Below are 23,820 nucleotides of genomic sequence, written 5' to 3'. Positions count from 1 at the left end.
CAATGAAGATTTTTATAGAAGATATTATCACTTTTCTGTTTGCTGTGATTTAATAAAAACATTGATCAAATATGAATGAATATGATTATTTTATATAATATATGTTTGATATTAATGAAGGAGATACATTAATGGATATTGATTTTTGGGGGTAACTCCTTATAATATAATTAATGGACCTATATATCCATATTTTTCTAATTAAGTTAGCAACTATCTGCCTGATAGTTTTCAGCCCCAAATACAAAACTAATAAAAGTCCTGGACAACTCCTTTAAAAGTTTCAAACATATGAAAAAGTTGGCTTTTTATGCAGGAAAAAAATTGATGATTTTTCATCTGTGTTGTCATCCACATGTCTGTTCTTTACATCCATTTTTATACATCAGCTGTTAAAAACTGTTTCCTATGTTAATAATGACAATGTATCCGTAAAAATCGGATGCTAAAGAAGAACAATATGGGATTCGATCATTTTTGTTCCTCAATAGATTTATAAAGACGAGACTCACCCGAGATATGGAAGAGACTAGTGAATGCTGCAATTTTTGCTCATCTTTACAGCCCTATTGAGCCACATTGGTCTGAGTGCTGTCCCATTTTTAGCCGGACAGGACTCAAACGGAAAATACGGTCATATGAACTTACCCTTGCAGTGGCTAAAAACAATAAGCACGAAGTTACTGTACTCTCCAGAGATGTCCGACTTCTTGCTGATGGGGTTTCCTGATTGAAGCTATAGAGGCAGAGCGCCACCAGCTGGCATCTACCAGTTACTGCATGTCAAAAATCTAAAGTGGTGTACAGTCTGAGTGGTGGTGCATAACAAGAAAATTGCCTCTTCAGAGAAAAAGAGGACTTGAACTCTATAGCGCCACCTATTGGAAGCAGCAATCCTACAAGTCACTATCAACCCTTTAACAAGTCGTGCAATATGACTTAGGATAAAAGCCAAATCAGAATCTCAATTTGCAGACACGGTGTTTTGGGCTGTTGCCCCTCGTCAGTGCAAAGTATGAGATCTGATTTGGCTGGGTGAGAGGCTCTGGACTGAGGTCTAAGGGGTAGAGTTTCTCCTTATGGTGTCTGATTCCGCTCTAACTTACACATTCAAAAACACTTAAACAAAATTCACTTAAGAATTCTAAATAAACTTGTAAGAATCCTCATTAATGTTCCTAAAATCCCATTATTAGGCGACACCGTGCCATAACTCCACAAACAGTCATCACGCTCATTACAAAGAGCCGGCTGGCTGGACTATAACTCATCTCTTATTATAAACCAACATTTATGAGCTTGTGATATTTTTTTATAAACATTGTTAACAATATCCGGGTCCTTGTGTCATTTTTGGAATCACACTAACCAATAAAATGCAATGCTCTGGGGATTAACATGGTTTATGCTTCTTTCCTTAGAAAGGAATTGTATGTTTTCCCAGAGTCTTCTCTTTCTCTCTGATTTCATGAAACTGCTATAAAAGGACCGATCAGGCATAACTGAAATCCATGAAAGAAAAGAATTACTATGCGTCTCTTAACATAAAGCCTTGGAACAAGAATGTACAATATAGTAAAACTTATTAAATGTTGCATCCAGTACACAGAAAATCTGGTAGAGCAGAGCAACCAATGAGAAAACAAAGCAGCGTCTCCAGACTTGTCTCCCATAGGGCACATATGTGACGTCATTGGTCGGTGATTACACAGGAAGCTGCCAGCAGCGGATCTTGATGATTTGCCCAAGTGACTTCAACGTGGCAGAACATTCCTCATACGACCCTTACCTTTACTTATTGTTACCATTACCTTATTGAGAGAATGCCAAAACCAGAAGACACACTTATTTTCACTGCCTTATCCCAATAAATATTTGTTGTCTGCTTTTCAGAGGATTGTACACTGTACAGTGTTATTATCATTAGATTTATTTTTACACAACTGCTGTCATTTTATGGAAGTTAAACATGCCCTGATGAATAAACCCTAGAAGAAGTGATACATGACAGCAGAAAGTCTTCAGATGTAGGGAAATTATACATTTAGAGTATGTACAATTTGCTAAAAGAATTTTAAGTATATTCTTATTGTTCATTAACATTTATAATAAATGCTGAAAATATAACCATAGAATCTGGTTTGAAAAGGTCAATGACCTTCATTTTGCTGACAGCAACATTACTGAGAAAGTTATCCCCTATTGGTAGTGATCGAGAATATAGGACTGCAGCCCCGTCCAGAGCATATGATCGATCGCAGATACATCCTCTGCTTATGGAATTAGCAGAAATAGTCCTGTCCTTAGCAGTCGCTAACATTGCTGTGTGCAAAGTAGACATACAGATCTCTACTACACGAACAGTACATATACACACATGCACCTCTGCTGGACCCACACACACACGCACCTCTGCTGCATCCACACACGCACCTCAGCTGCATCCACACACACACACGCACCTCAGCTGCATCCACACACACACAAGCTCTGCTGCATACACACACACACACACGCTCTGCTGCATACACACACGCACCTCTGCTGCATCCACACACACACACACACACACTCAGCTCTGCAGCATAAAGACATTTGCAGCAAGCATCCTACACTGATTTTAATCATTAGTACTGCTGCATAAACACACACAGCTCTGCTGCACACATACACACGCAGCTCTGCTGCAAAGACATCTACAGCAAGCATCCTACACTGATTTTAATCATTAGTACTGCTGCATAAACACACGCAGCTCTGCTGCATACACACACACGCAGCTCTGCTGCAAAAAGACATCTACAGCAAGCATCCTACACTGATTTTAATCATTAGTACTGCTGCATAAACACACGCAGCTCTGCTGCACACATACACACGCAGCTCTGCTGCAAAAAGACATCTACAGCAAGCATCCTACACTGATTTTAATCATTAGTACTGCTGCATACACACACACACACACACACACAAACAGCTCTGCTGCATAAACACACAGCTCTGCTGCAAACACACACATACACACAGCTCTTCTGCAAACACACACACACACACACACACACACACACACAGCTCTGCTGCAAGCAAACACACACACACACACACACACACAGCTCTGCTGCATAAACACACACACAGCTCTGCTGTATAAACACACACACACAGCTCTGCTGCATAAACACACACACACACAGCTCTGCTGCATAAACACACACACACACAGCTCTGCTGCATAAACACACACACACACAGCTCTGCTGCATAAACACACACACACACCTCTGCTGCATAAACACACACACAGCTCTGCTGCATAAACACATTCAGCTCTGCTGCAAAAAGACATCTGCAGCAGGCATCCTACACTGATTTTAATCATTAGTACTTTAAGCAAAAGATATATAGACTTCTTATTCCCCATACTTTCCAGTTTCCTCAGTCATGTGGTCAGTCACATACCTTGACATCCTGAAGCTCCAGTGTTAAAGCATCACTCCAGCTGTTTTTTTATTGCAGTACTGGAGTGGTGCAACTAATTTAAGCTCCCTTCCCCTAGTCTTATACTTACAAGCCGCCATCTTCATCTGTTATCCGCACCGCTCCGATTGGTCTCCAGCAGTTTGTGACCTGCCATATCGCTTCAGTGTTTGCTGGGCGAGCTGGAAGTCACAACCAGAACATCTCTCTCATAGACTTACATTGAGAGCTTGAGACAGTTACCTCTGACTTCTGGTCAGTCTGAAGTTGTTTCACAAGACGGCGGCGCAGGATTGGAGCAGTGCCGAGAAGTGATTAAGACAGAGGCTGGTAAGTATAAATACTAGGGGCAGGGAACTTACCGTATATTCCGGCGTATAAGACGACTTTTGAAGACTGAAAAATCTTCTGTCTAGTCTGGGGTCGTCTTATACGCCGGTAATGCTTTTGAACTTTCAGAAATTGACATGCGGGGATACTCTGGGGGTGTTAATAAGCTGCCGTGGCCGTATCCCTGCCATGTCGGAGTTAATATAAGGTGGAGGGAGTTAAAATACGGCGGCGGTAGGTCCAGACAGTCAGCGCTTCTGTGCTGAAACTGACACATCGCTGCGTATTCCCAGCTCCGGACACAGCGCAGGGCTTCTGTGCCGACAGCTTTCACTTGTCACAGAAGCGCTGCGCTGTGTCCGGAGCAGGGAAGTTCGCATCGCTTCTGTGACAATATATAAAAAGCCGGCAATTCAGCAGCGGTATAAGCCGGCACCCGACAATTTAGAATAGAAAGAATAGAGCTTCACAGATAGATTAGATAGATAGAAACATGTCAGTCAGATATATATGAAGTACAGTGACAGTGTTGCTTACTGTACTTGTCATTTAGTGTAAAGGATTTATTAAAACAAATAATAGTGTTTTCGTGCACCGTCTCTTTAAAAAAGCCGGCCGGCAATTCAGCAGCGGTACCCGACAATTTATAACAGACAAAATAGAGCTTCACACATAGATTAGATAGATAGAAACATGTCAGTCACATATATATGAAGTACAGGGACAGTACTGGTTACTGTACTTGTCATCTAGTGTTAAAATAACGGATTTATTAAAAAAAAAATTGGCGTGGGGTTCCCCTTAATTTTAGTCTCTAGCGGAGGTTAAGCAGATGGCTGGGGCAGATGTTTGAAGCCTGGGAAGGGGGTAATATCCACGGAGCTTCCCAGGCTACTAATATCAGCCCCCAGCTGAATACATAGCCTTTACTAGCTATTAAAATGGGGGATCCCAAAAAAATGACGTGGGGTCCCCCCTATTTTAATAGCTAGCAAAGGCTAGGCAGACAGCTGGGGGCTGATATTAATAGCCCAGGAAGGGAGCCATGAATATTGGCCCCCTCCCAGGCTAGAAACACCAGCCGTCAGCCGCCCCAGAAATGGCGCATTCATAGGATGCGCCAATTCTGGCACTTAGCCTCGCTCTTCCACCCTGCCCTGGTGCGGTGGCAGTGGGGTAATAGGGCTGGGGTTGATGTCAGCTTATAATGCCAGCTGACATCAAGCCCAGGTTAGTAATGGAGAGGCGTCTATAAGACACCCCCATTACTAACCCCATAGTCAAAGTTAAAAAAAACACAAACACCCAGAATAAAGTCCTTTAATTGAAATAAAGACACAAATCTTTATTGTTCTAAATTAAACCATACTTACAGTCACACCCATTCCAGCTGAAGCCAACGATCTCCTGCAATAAAAGAAAAATAATAAAGCAACCTCATCCTTACCTTTCCATGGTTCCCACGACAGCTTCAGCTCTGCTACATCGAGATGACAGGCTGGACCGCAGCAGAACGCTGCCATCCAGCCTGTCATCCCGCAGACACTGAGAAGCGCAGGCATGCTTGCGCTCCTCAGTGTCTGGCTGTGACGGCATCCAGATGAGCCGACAATGAACTCAGCTCACCTCCTGGACGTCCGTCACTGACAGCGTGGGAAACTTCTACTGCGCATGCGGGGAGCAGGAGAATTTTCCCACGCTGTCAGTGACGTGCATGAGGTGAGCCGAGTTCATTGGACATGATCTCGGCTCATCTGGATGCCGTCACAGTCAGACACTGAGGAGCACAAGCATGCCTGCGCTTCTCAGTGTCTGCCGCATGGCAAGCTGAACGGCAGCGTTCTGCTGCGGTCCAGCCTGTCATGTGAATGTAGCAGAGCTGAAGCTGTCTGGGAACCATGGAGAGGTAAGGATGAGGTTGCTTTATTATTTTACTTTTATTGCAGGAGATCGTTGGCTTCAGCTGGAATGGGCGTGATGGTAAGTATGGTTTAATTTAGAACATTAAAAAATTGTGTCTTTATTTCAATTAAAGGACTTTATTCTGGGTGTTGTGTTTTTTTTAAATACTTTACTAGAAATTCATGGCGGTCATGTCTAATACTGGCGTGACCCCATGAATTTTGGGCTTGGGGCCAGCTGATAATGCCAAGCTGGCCCTAACCCCTTTATTACCCAGTGAGCCACCGCACCAGGGCCCTGGATGAGTTGGGTACAGCGCCAGAAGATGGCGCTTCTATGAACGCGCCATTTTCCGGGGTGGCTGCGGACTGCAATTTGCAGCGGGGGGGGCCCAGAAAGCTTGGGCCTCCCTGCGCTGCGGATTCCAGCCCCCAGCTGCCTAGTTGTACCTGGCTGGACACAAAAACAGTGCGAAGCCCCACGTATTTTTTTTTTAAATTATTTCATGAAATAATTTTAAAAAAAAAGGGCTTCCCTATATTGTTGTGTCCGGCCAGGTACAAATAGGCAGCTGGTGGTTGGGTGCAGCCCGTTCCTGCCTGCTGTACCTGGCTGGACACAAAAATATGGCGAAGCCCCACGTCAACATTTTTGGGAAAAATTAATTACAAAATTAATAATTTAGGGACTGCATCTTTATTAACCCCTCAATTGTCATTTAGTGTTAAAATAAAGGATTTTTTAAAAAGAAAATTGGCGTGGATCCACCATCATTATAGTCTCTAGCGGAGGTTAAGCAGACGGCTGGGGCAGATGTTTGAAGTCTGGGAAGAGGGTAATACCCACGGAGCTTCCCAGGCTACTAATATCAGCCCCCAGCTGAATACCTAGCCTTTACTAGCTATTAGAATGGGGGACCCCCCCAAAAAATGACGTGGGGTCCCCCCTATTTTAATATGTTTATGAGTGACAGTTTTCCTGCTATATACCTGCATGTCATAAGAATTTAAATTAAAAAAAGGACAATGTTAAATTCAAATCTGTTTTTTTTAAATTTTTACCGGTGTTTGGTATGCGTTGGAAAAGGGGTAGTCTTATACGGTGAATATATCCTAAACTCTATATTTTAACAGGAAAGTAGGGGGGTCGTCTTATACACCAGGTCGTCTTATACGCCGGAATATACGGTAGTTTAGTTGCATCACTCCAGCACTGAAATAAAAAGAAAATGCTAGAGTGGTGCTTTAAATGGTGCGCTGTCAGGACTTGCAGCATGGTTAGCACTGTGCAGGTCCTGTCCAGCTGTCAGGCACTAATAAGACCGATCAGTGTGGGGGGAGGAAGAGGGAGAACTGTGCAGCTGCACAGTGATCATGAAGGATGCTGTAACAGAGCTCCTTTACATCACAGAGGACCCTGCCTTCAGACTATATCATTTTTATTTGCTCGCTAATAAATATATCTTATAATCAGGAAAATGTGGTCTTTTTTTTTACAGTACTTATGTTATATTTGTTGGTTAGAATTAATAACTTAGAAACCAAGATTTTTTTTCCTATTGCTGCTCATTTCTCCTAATCTTGGAGACTACAAATTATAAAGATATGCTGTATTTTTCGGACTATAAGACGCACCGAGGTTTTAGAGGAGGAAAATAGAAAAAAAAAAGTGAAGCAAAAAATGTGGTCATGATGCACTGTTATGGGGGAGGAGGTCTGCTGCTGACACTGTTATAAGGGTAATGTCCCCCAATTCTGTTAATATCCCCCATCCTGGTATATATGGCCCCTCCTTCCTGTTATACATGGCACCCCAATCCCCATCCTGGTATGCATGGCACCAGTCATCCTCATCCTGGTAGAAAAGGCACCACTCATCCCCATCCTTGTATGCATGGCACCCCATCCTGGTATGCATGACACCCCGATCCCGATCATGCTGCACAAAAAAAAATAAAACGATTCTACTCACCTTCCTTCCCTCTGCTCCAGCGCTGCGTCCTGTTTTGCTGCCAGCAGTAGCTGATCTCACTGTGTGAGCTGCATATGACGACACTGCCATGCGCCCTCATGCTGAGGTCAGCTGCCGGAATAGTCACTGTTCTCCACGCTGGGACTATGAGCGTTGAGAGTAGTGACTATTCGTTCTCCTTAACAGCGCGCACAGTGTCAGCCGCACCAGCCGGCTTCCTGCAGCGGCTCGGCGATCACGTGTGCCAGCTATTAAAGAGCATGTATATTCACTACTCCCCACGCCCATGGGAGTGGGGAGTAGTGAATATTCATGCTCTTTAATAGCGGTCACACGTGATAGCCGAGCCGCTGCGGGAGCTGGCGGCTGCTGCTGAAACTGTGCGTGCTATTAAGGAAAATTAATATTTAGTGCCCCAGACACCCATGGGCGTGGGGAGCAGTGAATATTAATTTTCTTTAGCAGCGAGCACAGTGTTGGCTGTAGCAGGCGGTTCCTGCCTCCTGTGCCCCACTCCTCCGCCGCCGCTGCCGTCCCCCCCACCCCATTCACATCAACACCATTCGGATTATACACATTCGGACTAAAAGACGCCCCCCCCCACCCTTTCCTCCAAAATTTTGGCGGAAAAAGTGCGTCTTATAGTCTGAAAAATACGGTACTTCGAATATAACACTCTAAAAAGTTAAATGCATTTTTTTTCACCACAAAATAATTAAATCAGTTTGTAGAATAGTCTGAAATCACACACTGGGGCCGTAGTATGTGACAGTGAACCTTTTATTTAGCACCATTTAGAACCGTGTATGAAAACATCTTAGAACATATGAATGAACGATTCCCAATTATACATCTGGTTACTTTTCACTATTTTTCAAGCATAGATCACGTCTTCCTATGCATACCTGAATACTGATCAGTACGAGACATGTCAGGCTTGAGCTAGATGTTCTTGCTTGGTTTATATCTAACCCCATGATATAATTATTGCTTTAGAGACGGCCAGATCCCGCTATTCCGTCTACTCTTCATATTGAGCAGGTCACATAAGTTGCAGAAATCTGTCACCAACTGCTCAACATGATGATGTTCCTGCAACGTAGAAACCATTATACAAAAAAAAAAATAAAATAAATCAATTACACTATGGACACAAGTAAGTAATGCCTTAGCAAGAACAGCACAGCTCTTACAGATGTACATGAGGAGAGGACCCCTTACAACAGGGGTGGGGGGGTTTACAACGACAATAATATTGGAAATGCCCCGGGAAAAGTGAGCAGATAATAAATCATAGATTTCATATTTACAGTGATAATAGGAGGTTACTTGAACAGATAGCGCTTCCCTTTCTCCAAGAAAGGTATAGAACAAAATTTCTGTGTAGAAAAAGAATTGGAAAAATATAAATACATTTTTTTTTTTACAACGTCAACTGGATTCAATTTTTTTTTATATAGAACATAAGCAATGCAATGAATGAGATCAGCAGCGATGATAAAGTGGAATTCGAAACAGTAAAAAAAACCATAAACAACCTGAAAAGGAAAGGTCCACTTCCGCAACTATTTTATTGTTTTCATGCATCTAAAAATGATAAATGAAATAACTTTGCAAATCGTCTTGAATAACAATCTCCTTCCGTTTTGTGTTTACAGCTCCTATGCAAAGGCATGGTAACAGACAACAAGCTGAGTAGTCTGATCCTGCAGTCACAATGCCATCCATCTGTCACCTACCAAATGTAAGCTATAGTTAGGCCTCATTCAGACATCAGGGATTTTTCTCATACGCAAAAAAAAAAAACGGTTTCATCAGAGGTTTTTAGAAAATTTTCAATAGTTTTGTTTCATTAGTTTTTATCGAATGGAAAAAAAAAACAAAAAACAAAAAAACTGATGGAGGACTTTGAAGCTTCAATCAAACAGTCCGTGAAAAGCGGACAGCACACGGATGGTGGCCAAGTGCAGTCAGATTTTTTAACGATCCATAGACTTGCAATGGCGAGTTTGATCAAAATGAGACATGTCTCCGACAGCCCCATATACTACAATAGGATAACACGGGCAGAACTCGTACGAGAAAAGCGGACGTCTGAATGAGCCCTAAAGGCGCATGGAAGACATCATGGTGTCTGAATCCGCCTGCACAAAAATTACCATGGAGACACATAGGAGCTGTAGATTTATAGAGATATGTATGTATGTATGTATATATATATATATATATATATATATATATATATATATATATATATATATATTCTATTTTTTTTTACATAATATTTATTTTTATATCCATATACAATTTTTTTTCTTCTTCCGCAGTTCCATTCTTAGATGGATATAATAATATATATATATTTTTTATGCAAAGCTTCATTTTTTAATTTTAGATGCACTGAAACAATGAAGACACAGCCTTCCAGAGATTTCTTTAATAAAGGTCAGTAATACCTATAAATACTCCTTTTCTCGGTGATTGTTTTAAGATCTCCTGAAGTTTGCTGACAAACTTGGTGGCAATTCTTCACATCCTTGCGCTCACAGAATATATATATTTTTTCTTACATCCTTTCTTTCAATAGCAAATACACGATGCAATTAGTACTGGAGTTAGTGACCACAGTCAGCCGGCCATATAAATCGGAGAAAGATCAGATCGCAATGCACGGACTGGCCGGCGGCTCTCCCTACCCGAACGTGACAGCTTCCTGTATTTCTATGCAAGTGTCACACTTGTGTCGGGAGAGCCGCCAGCCAGTCCGTGCACTGCGTTCCGATCTCAATCCAATTTATATGGCCACCTGCGCCCTATTAAAGATACACTCTGTTCTACTCACTCCGTCATCCCATATAAATGTGCTCAGAGTCTCTGAATCCCGTAGGACCGGAAATTAGTTTCTCTGTGTATTCCTATGAGTCACACTGAGGAGCTTTCATAACAATGCACCAAGAAACCAACAACATTTTAAGCAATGGCCGTATGTATCCTTGAAAGTGGCTCATATTTGTTGCTTCACTTAAAAGTAAATACAGAAAAAAATAATACTGTCTAACTGATATAACCTAAGCTGAGTGCTTAGATAGAGCGATCAGACAGAGGCACCTGCGGTTAAACCAGAGAAGATTGCAGCCGAAGTTTCAGGAATATTTTTTTTTCAGATTGCTGGAGAAACTAGAAATAGTTCCCTAAATTTGTAGTCGAGCTGGAAGAAGCGAGATGCAGAAAGCAGGCAGAATCAGATTATTTACAAGTAGTACAGGCAAATAAAATCCATATGCATTGCTGTATACATGTAGTAATTGTAGTGCTTTGCACCTACGACGAGACCAAGCTGCTGCGGCAGCAGTTTGTTTTATCTGTACAAAATATGCAAATAATGCACAGTTCATGTAGTTTGAGTATTTTTCCAAGAAATAAAATCAATCTTGATGTTACAAAAAAAAAAAAAAAAAAAAGTCAATCTGTCGTTTTAGGTGAACTTAGTCTCATGGCCACCGATGCCAAGGATGGCATTGATTTGCTTGCCAGAACCCTCTGATCACTTGGTATTGTTTGAGACTTTAATCCGAATGGTGTTAGCTTGGGCATTGGTCTCCAAAACACATCTGAGGTCACTGGTTTTTCTGTCTTCGCTCGAGTTGATGTAAACATAGGAGGTCCGCTTTGGGCTCCTACATCAGGCAGAGGTGGTTCCCTTCTTGCACCCCCTTCACAAGCCACAACACTGGCCTCCGGATTATGCTTGGTGCTATCCGGGATCTCACCCTCTTCTAACTGCATAGGAAAAGGACTGAAGGATAAGTTTTTTTCTTCTGCTTCTGGCCCTTCCTTGCACCTACCTAAAGAAAAAGGAGACGAATCCCCATCGGCACATTTAGTCGCGCTGCTATGGGATGCTGTATCCAATCCTGGAAAATCGGAGACAGAGTCCAAATCGTCGCTTATCTGCTGATTGAGAAATGCAATTTCATCGAGAAGCGATGTGAGGGTTTCATCCGCTTCTTCCGGATCCCCCACCGTATCTGATAATTCGCACAGGTCTAAACCTGCATCGTCGATGGCAGAAGTTAATCTCTTCAGTTCTAGGTCGAGTCCAGAATCTCGGATCTCATCATCCGTTTTACTAAGAGCGTCATTGCTCGAACTGACAATTTTACATTGCAGGGAGGCGCTGCTATTACTGCTGTCTTTTTCCTGGGGTGGATTTTCAAGGAGACTTGAGTAAGGATTACAGCTTTTACCTGTTGTATCGGTAAGACTTTCTTCCACTTTGTCCATAAGAATAGAAGTAGATGGCATACACGACTCTGCAGCCGCAAAACTTGCATCCCGGACTGACCCATTACCTTTCTCAGCTGCATCAGACTTGCATACCCTCTCGCTATCGAGTGTGTCAATTTCCAATTCCATGGCCAAGTCTGATTTGGCTCCTTCAGCTAAAGATGTCACGTTCACGATCTTTGGCATCATGGACAGGTCATCTGTTTCTACAATAAAAGACATAGTTACTAGACTGATAATAATCGTTAATATACAAGAGTAATTTGCGTATTAGGCTGAATAGATTTTCGGCCCTTTGCCTTAGACCACAGCACCCCAGAGCTTATGACATGCAATAATGCAATATTTATGAGCCAAAAAAATAAAATGAATAGTTTAAGCTGTAGAAGAGAGGACTAATCATTACACCCTTTAGCGGATAGTCTAGACTTGGTTTATGGATCAATAACAGACTATGCAAAATAATTATATATTTACAGAGCTGAAACATGTTCTTTTATTTTTTTTTCTAGTATAAAAGTGCAATAAAACATAGGTAAAGTGGTAAGTGAGTTATTCATGGCCGAGATAGGAATATCTGTCTCTATGTGGTGGCCACAGGTGGCAAAGACTAAGGAAAAAGCTTTACGCAATCCATTTCTGTAACTCCCATAGAAATGAATAGGAGCGATGGAAACTGTGTAACTCAGCCGCGCTATACAACAAGCACTGACATGAAAAAAATTCACATACCTGACACTGAGAAAGTAGGAGTCAGCGTGGAAAGGTCACCGGGCCCGGCAGATAAGGAGATGGGGACAGGGCTGTGTCCAACAAGATCTTTTAATTGTATTGTACTCGGAAGCTGAATCACCACAGAGGTCATTCCTAGAAGAAGGTAATGAATAAGAATGTTGGCCTACAAAGTAAATCATTTGAGCAACTTTTGACCCCAAAAGAATCTCAGAAAAAAAAAAAATAAAAACAAAAGACAAAGTTTTACCTGATTTCACTTGTGCAGGACTTAGATCTGCTTTTAGGAGTGTCGGAGGAATCCCAGCAAGCTGCCCTGATACTATATTATATTCCACTTGCTCTGTTGGTGCCATCCGTATATGTGAAGTTGGTGAAGAAACACCGGGCAGCTGTTTTTCTGCAAAAACAAAGTCTTTCTTTAATTCTTTATTCTTGGCTTAGACTTCAATGCACCCCAATATTGCTTTCTTATATTGATTAAAGGGTTTATCCGTTATTTTTTTTCTTTTACTTTGGGTCTAAACACTAACAGGCAGGTAGTTCCTAACAGAGGCAATTAACTGCCTGCTCTACCCGGCGCCAGATCAGAGCGGTCACTGACTGCTCCTGCCGGCAATTCAGCTGCTCAATGTCAACAAAGCAGCTCTTCGTCTTCCGGGATTCTCTGTTGACGGAGCGCCACTGCTGACATCATGCTGATTGACAGCTGCCTAACTGCAGGGGGCCGACTGTCAATCAGCATGACGTCAGCAGTCACACTCCATCAGCAGAGCAGAGCGGAAGAGAGGACGCTGCTCTGTCCACGTGATGTCAGCGGAAGCCGCTAAATTGACAGCAGGAACAGTCTGTGCCGACAGAGGTCAGCGCAGGGCACAACAAGTAGGTAGGCAACTACCTGACTGTTTTAACTATGGACCTAAAAACAAAGTCCTGGATAAACTATCCTAATGTATATATAATGTAGATCATTGGGAATCCAGCCGCAATGATCCAGAGATCAGGGCGCTGAACACTGATCTCTGCAGCCCAGTCATGAACAGAGCGGAGTTGTCCATGCACGGCCTCTGCTCCATTCATTATCTATAGGACTATGGGACACAGCGCTCCGTTATTTCCATCAGTCCCTCAGATGATGAATGAAGCAAACACCACACATGCACATTCAGGACAAGGCTGCAGAGCCCCAGGGGTCAGATGGCCTAGTGATCAGCAATTTACCCCCTATTTTATGGATAAAGAATAACTTTATTTTTTGGGGCATAACCCTTTAACTAGGATTGAGTCATTTGGCGTTCCTTAGGATAAGGCCGGGTCCCACATACCCTCTGTTGAAAGCAACAATGATTTTCTTCCAAGTATGATAGGCTTCTTAGTTTTGCTACTTAGTGTTTCAGAAGATTCCTTTCCTAAATTCAAGGGAAGAAAAGGCTCTCTTTTTGGTAGAGGAAAATGTTTAGACGCTTTGTGGAGAGCATCGTCCTCCTCCACGTTTTTCTTTTTAGTTTCGGCCTCTATAGCTTTTTCCTGTGCACATTTATATTCAACTTTCTTCATTACATCTTCTTTTGATTTTCCTGCGGAATTACAAAATATAAGGCATATGATTATTATCTTCCTACACCCAATACCTGTATACAGTATGTTATCGAAAGCTACATAAGGACAGTTGTGGGGAAATCACGTTCCTGCAGTTTTTTTTTCTATGACGTTTGTTTTCTATATAATTACTCTAAGGAGTTCAGATGTCACCTGTGTCAGGGGTTATACCCATCTCAAACTCATAGCATATCACAAGGATGTGATCGAAGGAGGTTCTATCGGAGAATGAAGGGGCTGAAGCCTCTTCACACTGCGTTCCAAATTATTATGCAAATACTATTTTTCATTGATTTTCCTAAATGGTCGATGCTAATGAGTCAGTATAATGTTCAAGTCATCAACTGTTGAAGGATACATGACATTTTATTGGAAAAACCTCCCAACAATAAGGAGATTTTTGTGTACTCACCGTAAAATCTCTTTCTCTTAGCCTCTAATTGGGGGACACAGGACCTTGGGTGTTATGCTGCTGTCCACTAGGAGGCGACACTATGCTTAATCTGAAAAAGATTAACCGTGGCTCCCCCTCTGCAGTATACACCCCCGGACGGCATCAGCCTGCTCCAGTTTTGTGCAAAAGCAGTAGGAGGAACGTAACAGATAACATAACCATGCCTATAAGAAGGCAACTATGTAAGAACTCAAAGGAAAACCAATATGAGAACTCAACTTAACGGCCCGGAACGGGCAAAGGGTGGGTGCTGTGTCCCCCAATTAGAGGCTAAGAGAAAGAGATTTTACGGTGAGTACACAAAAATCTCCTTTACTCTGTCGCCTCATTGGGGGACACAGGACCTTGGGACGTCCCAAAGCAGTCCCTGGGTGGGAAGCAATGGACGAATATTGTGCAGACGGGTCCCTACAATTGGGGCACCGCCGCCTGCAGAACACGTCTGCCCAGGCTCGCGTCTGCTAAGGACTGGGTATGAACGTTGTAGTGTTTTGTAAACGTGTGTAGGCTAGTCCAGGTGGCTGCCTTACACACTTGTTGTGCCGAAGCCTGGTGCCGAAGGGCCCAGGAGGCCCCTACCGCACGTGTAGAATGTGCCGTAATGCCTACTGGAAGAGGAGAATTTTTGAGGCGGTAGGCCTGTTGTATGGTGGATTTGATCCACCTGGCAAGGGTAGCTTTGGAAGCTGGTAGACCCTTGCGGCCGCCTTCCAGAAGAAGGAAAAGAGAATCAGACATCCGGAAGGGCGCAGTCCTAGACACATAGATACGCAGTGCCCTGACCAGATCAAGCGTATGCAGAGCCTTCTCCACTCTATGAACCGGAACCGGACAGAGGGATGGCAGAGAAATTTCTTCATTGAGATGAAAGCTGGATACAACCTTCGGAAGGAAGGATGGAACCGTACGAAGAACTACCTTGTCCTGGAAAAAAATCAGGAAAGGCTGTCTGCAGGAGAGTGCTGTGAGTTCAGACACCCTGCGTAGCGAGGTGATTGCCACGAGGAAAACCACTTTCTGGGATAGAAGACAGAGTGGGACTTCCCTAAGGGGTTCAAAGGGTGTTTCCTGTAATGGTGTCAGCACCAGGTTGAGGTCCCACGCTTCTAGAGGTCGTCTGTAGGGGGGAACCAATCGGAAAACCCCCTGGAGAAATGCATTTTTGAAAAAGCACTGAAAGAGCTGACACCTGGCTCTTAAGGGAGGCCAGGGATAGTCTGGCTTCCAGACCCAATTGGAGAAAACCGAGTACCCTGGGTAGGGAATAAGGGAGTGGGGTCTGGTTAGGAGATTCGCACCAGGTAAAGAAAGTTTTCCAGGTACGGTAGTAAATCTTGGCAGAGGTTGGTTTTCGTGCTCTGATCATGGTTTTAATGACGTCTGGCGAAAAACCTGCCTGGGTTAGAACCCAGGTCTCAATGGCCACGCCGTCAAATTGAGGGCCTCTAAGTTCTGGTGGTAGAACGGATCCGGGCGGTCGGGAAGATGCCAAGGAACATCTGCTGTGAGTCGTACGATGTCGGCGTACCATGTACGCCTGGGTCAGTCCGGTGCGATTAGGATGGTTGGAACTCCTTCCTGTTTGATCTTTCTCACCACTCTGGAAATCAGGGGGAGAGGTGGAAAAATGTACAGGAACTGGAACTGGGTCCAGTCCTGAACCAGGGCGTCCGCCGCTAGAGCTCTCGGGTCGCGTGTTCTGGCCATGAAGTTGGAGACTTTGGCATTGAGGTGAGACGCCATTAGGTCCACGTCCGGAGTGCCCCAACGATGGCAGATCTGTTGGAAGATTTCGGGATGGAGAGCCCACTCTCCCGAGTCTATTCCTTGTCGGCTGAGAAAGTCTGCTTCCCAGTTGTCTACACCCGGAATGTGGACCGCAGAGATAATGGAGCTCGTTTTCTCCGCCCAGTGAAGGATGCGTGTCACCTCTCGCATCGCTCTGACACTGCGGGTTCCCCCTTGGTGATTGACATATACCACGGCTGTGGCATTGTCCGATTGTACTCTGATGTGAGAGGCTGCCAGTAAGTGATGGAAGGCTCTCAACGCCAGGAGGATGGCACGAATCTCCAGAATGTTGATGGGCAAGGTTGCTTCCGCTGGGGACCACTTGCCCTGTGCTCTGTGGTGTAGGTGTACTGCACCCCAACCAGTCAGGCTTGCGTCTGTGGTCAGGACCTTCCATTGACCTGGGAGAAAAGATTTCCCTTTTGTTAGAGAGGTCCGGTTGAGCCACCAGTGAAGGGACTTCCTGGTTGACGACGTCAGCTGGAACTTCCTGTCGAGAGAAGAAGGGTTCCTGTCCCATGACTTGAGAATGTCTAGTTGGAGAGGTCTGAGGTGAAGCTGGGCAAATGGAACCGCATCTATTGCCGCCACCATCCTGCCAAGGACTCTCATTGCAAACCAGAGAGATCGAGGGGGTTTGCTGAGAAGGGTGCGAACTCCTAGACGGAGAGGCAGTGCCTTGTCTTTAGGGAGAAGCACTAGGCCCTTGGAGGTATTGAATAGCATTCCCAGGAATGTCAGAGACTGGTTTGCGGTTGGTGATGACTTTTGTAGGTTGACTAACCAACCCAGGCGACTCAGGGTGTCGATTGTGATTGAGACACTGAGCTCGCAGTCCTTGAAGGTAGAAGCCTTGACGAGAAGATCGTCCAGGTATGGAAAGACTACTATGCCTCTGGAGTGTAGAACGTGCATGGTGGCTGCCATGACTTTGGTAAACACACTGGGAGCCGTGGCGAGTCCGAACGGGAGAGCCACGAACTGGTAGTGGTCCTGGTCGATTGCGAACCTGAGAAATCTCTGATGGGCAGGTGCAATCGGTATATGCAGGTATGCATCTTGTATGTCTATGGAGGCGAGATATTCTCCTTTTTCCATGGATGCAATGATTGACCGGAGGGACTCCATACGGAAGTGACGTACTCCTACGTATTTGTTGAGTTGTTTTAGGTCTAGTATGGGGCGTACCCCTCCTCCTTTCTTGGGGACTACGAAAAGATTGGAGTAGAACCCCTGGAAGCGCTCGGCTGCGGGAACAGGTATTATGACTCGTGCTTGAAGAAGCGATGAGACCGCTTGGTGGAAGGCGCGAGCTTTTACTGGCGATTTTGGGGGAACAGATATAAGGAGTCTGTTTGGTGGGTTGGAAGTGAACTCTATTTTGTATCCTGAAGATACTAGTTCCCTGACCCACTTGTCTTCTGTAATAGGTAGCCAGACTTGATGAAAGAGTAAAAGTCGGCCTCCTACAGGTGGAGTGTCTTCCTGAGTCCGTGAGTCATGATGAGGAGAAATTCTTAGATTTTCATCCTTTTGATTTTGAGTGGCCTGCCTTTGACTTCCAGGATTTGTCCGACCTTTGTGTTGGCCTCGAGTCTTCCCTGCGTGTGAAGCGGCTTTTATTTTGTGGTGGCTGTGAAACGGACCAGCCGGAAGAGTTCCGAAAGGATCGGAATCGAGCTTGGTTACGCTTGTTATAATTGCGCTTGGGTTTCAGTTGGGGAAGAGAGGTACTCTTACCCCCTGTGGCATTGGATATCATTGTGTCCAAGCTTTCACCGAAAAGTCGACCGCTGAGGTATGGAAGGTGCGTGAGGGACTTCTTTGAGGCTGCGTCCGCTTTCCATTCACGCAGCCAAAGGATACGCCGAATTGTGATGGCGTGTGATATTGCGCCCGCTGCACCTCTTGCAGAATCCAGAGCGGCATTAAGCATGTAATCTGCCACAACTGCTATCTGAACTGCTTGGTCCGACAGTTGAGGGGCAGAAGCTTGGAGGCCAGTTTGTAGATTTTTTGCCCAAGCCAGTATGGCCTTGGCTGCCCAGACTGAAGCGAACGAAGGGGCTAGGGAGGCCCCTGCGGTTTCGCAAATTGAGCGAGCCATACTTTCTACCTGCCGGTCTGCAGCATCCCTGAGGGTTGAGCTATCTGGCAGTGAAAGAAGTGTCTGTGCTGCCAGCCTGGAGACTGGGGGGTCCACTGCCGGTGGGTCTGTCCATTCTTTGGTGCTTTCCTTTGGAAAGGGGTAACGGGCCTCCAGAAACTTGCGATTGTTAAGCTTCTTGTGAGGCTGTGAGAATTGTTTTGTGAGGATAGATTTAAATTCTGGATGATCCAAGAAAACCTTAGGTGGTTTCAGAGCTCCTTCAAATGAAATCTTATTTTGTGGTGCGTCCGGGATCGGATCAGAGATGTCCAGCACCCGATGTATGGACGAGATTATGTCCTCAACTAGCGCTGCATTGCTAGGTGGGATTGGAGTTAGGGATCCATCAGTTTCCTTGTCTGAGTCAGAATCGCAGACGCCTTCTGACTCCCGTGTATCACTAAGGTGTGTCCTAGGTGACCCAGAATGAGGGATTTCTCTGGACGGAGATTGGTGCGGAGAAATATAATGTCTGTCCCTGGTAGGGGACTGTGTAGATGACCTGTGACTACGGTATCTCTCCCTAGACAGGGATGACCGTGTGCTATGGGATGACGCAGATGAGCGTGACCTATGGGTGCGCTTGCGTCCTGACCTTGACATGGATGTGCCTGGGTCAGTATGTGACTGAGTCTGGCTTTCCCTTTGTTGGGTAGCATTCATAGTCGAGGTATGGCTTTGCAGAGCCTGAAGCAATTTGGAGGTCATGTTATCTATGGACTGTGTCATAGATTGTGACATTTGAGTGGCCCATTCAGGCGTAGGATTAGACACTGAAGGGTTGGTAGGGGCTACTTGGGACTCTGGCACAGTAGTCTGAGTACAATCCTTGCAATGCGGATATGTGCTGCCGCTGGGAAGAGCATTACTGCAGGCTGTACAGAAAGCATAAAAGCAGTCCTGCCTGGTTTTCTTAGACTTTGAGCCCGGCATAGTGCACCTGGAGTGGCTGTGCAAAGGGGCTAACTGTGCAGAGGAGGATACAGAGTAATAAAGTTCACAGCTGAGGTAACTCAGACTGTGAACTAACCACACCAATGTGCCCCTGTGAACAGCGCTGAAAGAGCCTGGTCCTGTGCCTCCCCGGAGACCTGGCTGGCCTGTATGCGTCCTGCAGCTTATGATGGCCGCCGTAGCTCTTCTCCTGCTTACAGAGATGAAGAAGGGGGGCGGAGCGCTGCAGGGGCAGCAGTTGCTATGGAGATGCGCGCCCTGCAGCCTAGATCCGCCCCCTGTGAGACACCGCAGTGAGTAAAAATCGTCATCCGGGGGGCGGGCCGGAGAATGGGCGGCGGCTTCGGCTAGGCCGAAGCCGCGGTGTAAATTTATTTTCTATGCCCAAAAGGGCTCCAGGCCAGCGCGGTAGTCTGGGGGGGTGGATCAGAAAAGGACCCCCCCGGATTGAAAGGCAGAATGGCGGTGGGGACATAAGTGGAAGGGGGTCTCTGAAAAGAGTCCCCCTTAGGCGCTTAAAATGAAAAGCTGCCGCAGGTGCAGAGCCTGTGAAGGCCTGTGCCTGTGTGTGCCATGGCTGCCTGCACGCCCCCCGGCTCCTACAGGATCCCACAGACAGACTGGGGCTCCTGTATTGCTGCTGGTCCTCAGCTGCAGTGTGCTGGCTGGTGAGAGCTGCAGATGCTGCCGTCCAGGCCCTACCTGAAGGTGTCTCAACCTAATACCCCCAGGGGGGTTTAGGGAGGGTGCCGCTGTCACCGTCAGGGGGCTTCGTCCTCGCCTCAACTTCGGACCAAGACCGAGGGAATTGGGGAAGGAGGGGGGGTCTCAACTTCGAGCCTGACCCGAGGGGCCGGAGAAGGAGCAGCATGGTGGCTACGCCATCTCAACTTCAACTGTGCACCCCATAGTAGGGGGCAGAGGAAGGAGCCATGCCGGGGGTCTCTTAAGAGACCCTCTTTTCTTCGTCTGTAATCCCGTGCTGAAGCGAGGGACGAGTGAAGGTCTGAGGTGTGCCTCCTTGCGACACTAAGCAAAAACTGGAGTAGGCTGATGCCGTCCGGGGGTGTATACTGCGGAGGAGGAGCCACGCTTAATCTTTTTCAGATAAGCATAGTGTCGCCTCCTAGTGGACAGCAGCATAACACCCAAGGTCCTGTGTCCCCCAATGAGGCGACAGAGTAAACAGGATTTTCTTTAAAACTAAAAAAAAACAAAAACCCTCATAACGCGCTGTTCCACATCATTATGCACAACAGAGTTTCCAAACATTTTATAGGTTGTAAAGAACTGAAAATGGTCACTTGTTGAATTTGCAGCAGTAAGATGTCACATTTATGAAAATCCAAAGCTTTTCCGATCAAAAACATCTTAACAGGCCAAGTTACATGTATCATAGGACCCTTCTGTGATGTCACCTTCACAATTCTTGCATCCATTGAACTTGGGAGTTTTTATATAGTTTCTGCTTGAATTTCTTTGCAGGATGTCAGAATCGCCCCCAGAGCTGCTGTTTTGATGTGAACGGCCTCCCACCCTCATACATCTTCTGCTTGAGGATACTCCAAAGGTTCTCAATAGGGTTGAGGTCAGGGGAGGATGGTGGCCACACCATGAGTTTCTCTGCTTTCATGCCCATAGCAGCCAATGATCCAGGTCTTCTTTACAGCATGAGATGGGGCATTGTCAGCATGAAGATGATTATGCTACGGATCGCACGGTTCTTCTTTTTGTTCCATGGGAGAAAGTGATCAGTCAGACTCTATATAGTTTGCCGAGGTCATTTTCACACCTTCAAGGACCCTAAAGGGGAAAGTGGCCTACCAGCTCTCTCCTCACGATTCCGGCCCCAAATATGACTCCGCCACCTCCTTGCTGACGACGCAACCTTGTTGGGACATGGTGGCCATACACCAATCATCCATCTGGATCATCCAGGGATGCATGGCACTCATCAAACATGGCTGTTTTAAAATTAGTCTTCATGTATGTCTGGGCCCACTGCAGCAGTTTCTGCTTGTGAGCAATATTTAGAGGTGGTAGGTTTATGCACAATTGCAGCCTCTGGAAGATTCTACACCTTGAAGTTCACGGGACTCCAGAGGTACTAGCGGATTCAAATACCTGTTTGCTGCTTTGAAATGGTATTTTAGCAGCTGTTCTCTTAATCCGATGAATTTGTCTGGCAGGAACCTTCCTCATTATGCCTTTATCTGCATGAACCCATCTGTGCTCTGTGTCAGCCACAAATCTCTTCACTGTACGATGATCAAGCTCAAGTTTTCATGAAATATTTAATGTTTTCAAAAAATGATTGCATATCCTTGAAACATGCTATTACTTTAGGAGACGGGAATACTTCTTTAACGCTTCCTGGCACTTGACATACTATTGCTGTCGTCACCTACCTCAAATGCTGCTATCAATATCGGACTGCTGGTGAAGTAGTGCAAGCCTGGTAGGGCTATAGGGGCTTCATAGGAAGCCGTAATTTTCACTACATAGTGCAATGCATGTGATCAATAGACAGTACTAAAAACTTTATATAAAATACCCATAAAATTTAGAATGATCCTCATTTCCCAATACCAAATATTAATTTTTAAACATTTATAAAAAGTATTTTTGACATCTGCAACAGTCCTAAAAATTAATATAACACTGTGAAGCAAAAGAAAACAAAACCACAAGAATTGCTTTGTTTTTTTTTCCAATCACTGCAACTCCCCCAAAAATGCAATAAACAGTGATAAAAAAAACAACAAAAAAACTCAAGCAGCTCTATGAAGGGAAAAGAAGGATTTTTGGTACTCTTGGAGTCTTGGGTGTAGGCTGCTGTTGCTAGGATGCTTGACACTACCCAAAAAAAGTAATAAGCTCCGCCTCAGCAGTATACACCCACTAACTGGCACAAAGCTCGTCAGTTAGTGAAAAAGCAGCAGGAGTAACAACAAACAAAACCAACTACACTGTGTGCAGAATTATTAGGTAAATTAGTATTTTGATCACATGATACTTTTTATACATGTTGTCCTACTCCAAGCTGCATAGGCTTGAGAGCCAACTACCAATTAAGTAAATCTGGTGATGTGCATCTCTGTAATGAGGAGGGGTGTTGACTAATGACATCAACACCCTATACAAGGTGTGCTTAATTATTAGGCAACTTACTTTCCTTTGGCAAAATGGGTCAGAAGAGAGATTTGATGGGCTCTGAAAAGTCCAAAATTGTGAGATGTCTTGTAGAGGGATGCAGCAGTCTTGAAATTTCCAAACTTTTGAAGTGTGATCACCGAACAATCAAGCGTTTCATGGAAAATAGCCAACAGGGTCGCAAGAAGCGTGTTGGCCAAAAAAGGTGCAAAATAACTGCCCATGAATTGAGGAAAATCAAGCATGAAGCTGCTAAGATGCCATTCGCCACCAGTTTTGCCATATTTCAGAGCTGCAACGTTACTGGAGTATCAAAAAGCACAAGGTGTGCGATACTCAGGGACATGGCCAAGGTAAGGAAGGCTGAAAAACGACCACCTTTGAACAAGAAACATAAGATAAAACATCAAGAATGGGCCAAGAAATATCTTAAGACTGATTTTTCAAAGGTTTTATGGACTGATGAAATGAGAGTGACTCTTGATGGGCCAGATGGATGGGCCAGAGGCTGGATCAGTAAAGGGCAGAGATCTCCACTCCGACTCAGACGCCAGCCAGGTGGAGGTGGGGTACTGGTATGGGCTGGTATCATCAAAGATGAACTTGTGGGACCTTTTCGGGTTGAGGATGGAGTAAAGCTCAACTCCCAGACCTACTGCCAGTTTCTGGAAGACAACTCCTTCAAGCAGTGGTACAGGAAGAAGTCGGTATTGTTCAAGAAAAACATGATTTTCATGCAGGACAATGCTCCATCACATGCATCCAACTACCTCACAGCGTGGCTGGCCAGTAAAGGTTTAAAAGAAGAAAAAATAATGACATGGCCCCCTTGTTCACCTGATCTGAACCCCATAGAGAACCTATGGTCCATCATAAAATGTGAGATCTACAGGGAGGGAAAACAGTACACCTCTCGGGACAGTGTCTGGGAGTCTGTGGTGGCTGCTGCACGCAATGTTGATCGAAAACAGATCAAGCAACTGACAGAATCTATGGATGGAAGGCTGTTGAGTGTCATCAT

At 45.0% G+C, this 23,820-nt stretch overlaps 1 protein-coding gene across 7 annotated transcripts in view; it reads right to left on the bottom strand.

Annotated features, from left to right (window-relative positions):
* Positions 1-8,442: 8,442 nt before the first annotated feature.
* MGA (MAX dimerization protein MGA) overlaps positions 8,443-23,820 on the bottom strand; it is an 88,619-nt gene continuing 73,241 nt past the window's right edge. For all 7 annotated transcript variants that reach the window (XM_073638818.1, XM_073638821.1, XM_073638820.1 and 4 more), the window contains 4 exons: positions 14,025-14,276; positions 12,950-13,099; positions 12,700-12,834; positions 8,443-12,173 (listed from right to left, as the gene is read on the bottom strand). In XM_073638818.1, coding sequence (XP_073494919.1) covers positions 11,143-12,173; positions 12,700-12,834; positions 12,950-13,099; positions 14,025-14,276 — 1,568 coding nt within the window. In that variant the 3' untranslated portion in view covers positions 8,443-11,142. The remainder of the gene's footprint in view (positions 12,174-12,699; positions 12,835-12,949; positions 13,100-14,024; positions 14,277-23,820) is intronic.

Source organism: Phyllobates terribilis, unplaced genomic scaffold (assembly GCF_046119375.1).
Source record: "Phyllobates terribilis strain yellow unplaced genomic scaffold, ASM4611937v1 Scaffold_7__3_contigs__length_470593459, whole genome shotgun sequence".
NCBI classification, from domain to species: domain Eukaryota; kingdom Metazoa; phylum Chordata; class Amphibia; order Anura; family Dendrobatidae; genus Phyllobates; species Phyllobates terribilis.
The sequence above is the reverse complement of the archived record's forward strand: the minus strand, read 5'-3'. Positions and strand labels throughout refer to the sequence as shown.